Here is a 4,612-nt window from a genome sequence, read left to right on the forward strand (position 1 = left end):
CAATGGGAACGGTGCAGTAAGTGGATCCTCTCCCAATCTGGAAGTCTGGTAGGGATACGTACATGAGAGATATCCAGGTAAGGCAGGTACGTATCTTAGTGTGAGGTACCTTAAGGTAGTAGGGTAGTGTACGTACCTTTTACGGGTCCCCGACCCCGACCGCCTTTCGTCCACGTCCCGTCTCAACTGTCCCATCCAGTGTCCGGGCATTTGCGTTGTGTCGTGCTGTGTGGCCGGGCTGTTGCCGCACCGCACCGCACCGCTTTCTGCTCTGCAACCTCCACTGGGCGTGTACGTGGGCATGCCGCTGCGCTGGATGAAAACCCATGTTATGCTCTCTTTCGACAATCTTGACGAATTGGAGTTGGGGGTTACAAACTGAGGGGCGGTTCGATGTTGCGACTGTCATGGTCATGACTTGAGGGAAAAGAAGAAAATTGTGTAAAGGCGCTCTGAGGCCCGGCTCGTTGGTTCGCGGCCCGGCTTCTTTTGTCCTCCTTGCCTCCTTCCCAACCTTTTGGATCTCGACTTTCACTGTCTTCCCGATTTCGCACCTGACCTACCTTCACCTTTACCTTTACATTACCTTACGGCGCAAATAAGCTATCCGGAGGCAATTCGACCATCAATCCTCCGCAATCCTTGTCAACTCAACTCATCTCTTCTCATCTCATCTCGTCTCCGCACCCGTCAGTCGGTCACCCAACCGGCTCTCACCAACCTCACCGCACAAAAGGTAAGGTACCTTACTTCACCGCATCACCCTCTCAACCCTCCTCACCTTACCCTACCTACACCTCGACAGCCGCCAGCCTTCTTTTCTGCTCCCAAGATTATATTAACACAAAACCACAGTCCCGATTCCTCCCACTCGCTGTGTTCCGTCCAACGCTTTTGTTTCTGCGTAAACTTTCACTGCAGCCACTTACACACTTTGCCGCTCCGCCGCGGCACTTCCCCTGCCCGCCCCGACCCGACCAAGAGTACCACGAAATTGGCACACCTGAATCCCACGCTTACCGTCACCCGCGCTGTCGACGGTGAGCCGGTCTTACACCGTCAGAACAACAATCGCCTTGGCCGCCCGTCCACTCCCTTCTCTGGACCTGGGCTGCTGTGCTCCCACCGGCGTACCACCGGCATCTGAGGCCCGAGGGACCTCCAGTCTTACCTTACTATACGCTACCTACGTCTGGCCACTCACGGCCGGCCGGACCATCCTGATTTCCACGCCATGGCGCCCCAAAAATTCACAAGCGTGCGCCTGAAGTCCCGGCCTACGCTCGTTCCCTTCAAGGACGATACTAGCCTCATCGCTGTCCGCTACGAGAAGACGGTCCAGGCAGAGCCTCCCATCCCTATTCTAACGCGCCTCCCCCCGAGGTCTCTGTCCGTCAGGACGCGCCGTACCTACGCTTCCGAAACTTCAACTCTCTCAAGTCCGCCTACCAGTCCCGTCGTCGTCACTCCTCCTCCCGCCATCGAACAGCACCCTGCCTTTCGACCCCGATTGCCCGACCTCGATACCGCTGCAAACGATTGGAAGAGGGATTCGGGTCTCGCACGCACTACTTCTTCTTCGGCCACCATAGTTGAGGAGTGCGACGAGGAAGGCTACACGCCCGTCAAGGTCGCTTCCTTGATCGTCGCCAGCGAGATTGTGCAACAGCGGGAGCTCGTGGCACCCTCACCTTCACCCTCCGTCTACGACGGCGAATCCGTCTACTCCACCGACCAGCCCGCTGCGAGCAGACAGACCCCTTCCGGTCGATGCATGCCAGCATCTGGCCCGACGTCCGTCGCCATGGACCATTATCATTTTGCACAGCTCCAAATTGCCGAACGAAAGACGTCTGGTAGCCTTGGCAGCTCATTATCGGCGGATTCTCCGCTTGAGTTGCGGGATGGGCGTTTAAGCGACCTATCACCTGCAGCTGCACCAATGATCACCCCGGCGCGGGGCTTCTCATTTACAGCCTCCGATAAGTCGCCTAATCTGTCCCCTGTCGACATCCCCGACGACCTCGACCTCCTGAGCAAGGATGCCACCGACTTCTCCCCCATTTCAATCTCCATCCCCACCGTCAGTCTCCTTGATGATGATTTCCTGACGACCCTCTCCTTCTCCAATCGTGGCAGTCTAATGTTTGGCGGTCGCCGCGCTTTCCCCGCACAAACAACCGACGGAACAATGGAAGACAAGTCGCCGACGGGCGATGCTCACCCTCACGCTCACGCTCACGCTCATGCTCACGCGTCTTCGTCTGCGCCCGCGCTTGTGCCTGCATCAGCCCCGACTCCTGTATCTGAGCCTGCGCCCCCCGTCCTCCACGTCCAATACGAGGAGCCACCTCAGGGCACCGCCGCCGACATGGCTGAACCCACCATGACTGAGGCTACTTCAAGCGAGGTCCCTCCACATGGAGTCGCTCCGGGCGACGCCGCCCCAACGATGGAGCCCAGTGCACCAGACACCAGCGCCATCTTGGCCGCCGCGAACGATTCAAATGTCCCCGAGACGAAAACCGAGACGGAGACCCAGGCGATGAACGAGGCGACTGCCACCGAACCAAGCGCCACAGAGATAGCCGCAGAGACGGCATCGCAAACTGCAATGGCAGCGCCCAGTATCCGCGTCCTGTCTGCGGACGTGGAGTTGGAATCTCGAAAGGTGAGATCGCTCTATGCATCTGGCGATAGCATCAATTGGGAAGACGGAGGACGACCGTCGGATGTCGGCGAGCGGTTGGATTCAACTCTCGAAACCCCGACGGACGAGGCTGAGAACGATCCGTATGGTTTCCTTTTTGCCCATTTCGGTAACCGGAATTAGCATGCTAACATTTGTCTCTCTCTTAGCGTCGCCGAGCTCCAACCTCCTGCATGGGGTACTCCAAGATCTGGAAGTTCCTATTCACAACGTCCCGAAATAAGAAGCGAGTATGAGGTGGCTGGCGGTTACGAAGACTGGGAAGACCTCAACGGCTATGACGTCGACCGGTACGGTTTCATCAACCCACGCAAGCCCGAGGCGAGAGTGGGCAGCCCCACCAACCTTAAGTCTTCGCAGTTCGCTCCCAAGAAGAAGAACATCCTGAAAAGGGACCCGTTTGGTTTGGGCTTGCCGCTTCGGGGACCCAGTAGGAAGGTGTCTGCCAGATCCCTCAATACCCAGACATCCAAAGCTTCGGCTGCATCTCGTCGATCGACTCGGTCGGCGATTCGCCATGCGGGCAACCTGCTCCCCCACAACCGCGATCGACGGTGGATGGATGAGGCCGGGGGTATGCTGTCACTCTCTCTGGGGGATGAAGAGAACATCGAAAAGATCTCCGAGGCTATCAAGAGAAAGGAGTGGGAGAGGTCGGAGAAGTGGCGAAAGATGGCCAAGGTCACTAGGAAGGGCAAGGACGGCGAAGGCATGGAGTTTGACTTCGACGTGAAAAACCAGAAACTCATCGACAGGACGTGGAAGGGCATACCCGACCGTTGGAGGGCCTCCGCCTGGTATTCGTTCATGGCATCGGCTGCAAGGGCTCACAAGGACTCTCCATCAGAGGATTCCATCATAACCGACTTTCACCGTCTCCAGTGCAGAGGCTCGCCGGATGACGTACAGATCGACCTGGATGTCCCACGTACAATCAGCAGGCACGTCATGTTCCGGAAGCGCTACACCGGCGGTCAGCGATTGCTATTCCGGGTCTTGCACGCGCTGTCACTCTACTTTCCGAACACCGGCTATGTTCAAGGCATGGCCTCGCTGGCAGCAACTCTGCTTTGTTACTTTGATGAAGAGAAGTGTTTCGTCATGCTGGTTCGCTTGTGGCAGCTTCGTGGGTTGGAGAAGCTGTACAGCCCCGGTTTTGACGGGTTAATGGCGGCTCTGGACGACTTGCAGACCAAGTGGCTGAACGGCAAGGACGTCGCCAAAAAGCTGGTAAGAAGGGACTCTTGTCTTCAAACAGTGACGTGGTGCTGACCCATGACAGACTGAGCTCTGCATCGACCCTACCGCCTATGGTACCCGATGGTATTTAACTCTTTTCAACTTGTCGATCCCCTTCGCCGCCCAGCTTCGCGTATGGGATGTGTTTCTACTTCTCGGCGAGAACCCTGAGCCTTCCGCGAGCAAGGCCAGCGATTTGCCAATTACCATGACAGGCATCGATATTCTGCATGCCACCAGCGCGGCTTTGATCCATGCGCTGAGAGAAGTCCTTCTGGACTCCGACTTTGAGAACGCCATGAAGGCGTTGACCTCGTGGATCCCCGTGAAGGATGAGGACTTGTTGATGAAGGTGACGCGGGCGGAGTGGAAGTCCCGCCAGAAGAAGAAGTTCTAGAGAGGTCTGCTTTTAGCACCCGAGCACCGGTGAGAGGCTATGAGGTGCCAGCATTTTTGAGTCATTTTGGCTCCCGTTTTGTGGATATATGCAAGGCGTTTACGGAGTTGGTCGTGACGAACTCGACACATCTCGTCGACCAATACCCCGGGGCACGGATTGTAACGTTTGTCTCCTCAGACACGGAGGATCTTATTTGTTGATGAAACGGAAGCCTGTTCTACATTCACAGAAGAGACTTGAAAGCGGGTTTGGCGATCAAAAGC

General features: G+C 56.7%; 1 protein-coding gene across 1 annotated transcript; it reads left to right on the plus strand.

The window, feature by feature from the left end:
* Positions 1-1,234: 1,234 nt before the first annotated feature.
* CkaCkLH20_12406 (tbc domain protein) lies at positions 1,235-4,346 on the plus strand (the record flags this gene model as incomplete). Its single annotated transcript, XM_038895119.1, has 3 exons — positions 1,235-2,793; positions 2,860-3,940; positions 3,993-4,346. 3 exons carry the CDS (start codon positions 1,235-1,237, stop codon positions 4,344-4,346), a joined length of 2,994 nt encoding a protein of 997 aa, XP_038739633.1.
* Positions 4,347-4,612: the final 266 nt, after the last annotated feature.

The sequence above is a fragment of the Colletotrichum karsti genome (assembly GCF_011947395.1).
Source record: "Colletotrichum karsti strain CkLH20 chromosome Unknown Scaffold58, whole genome shotgun sequence".
NCBI classification, from domain to species: domain Eukaryota; kingdom Fungi; phylum Ascomycota; class Sordariomycetes; order Glomerellales; family Glomerellaceae; genus Colletotrichum; species Colletotrichum karsti.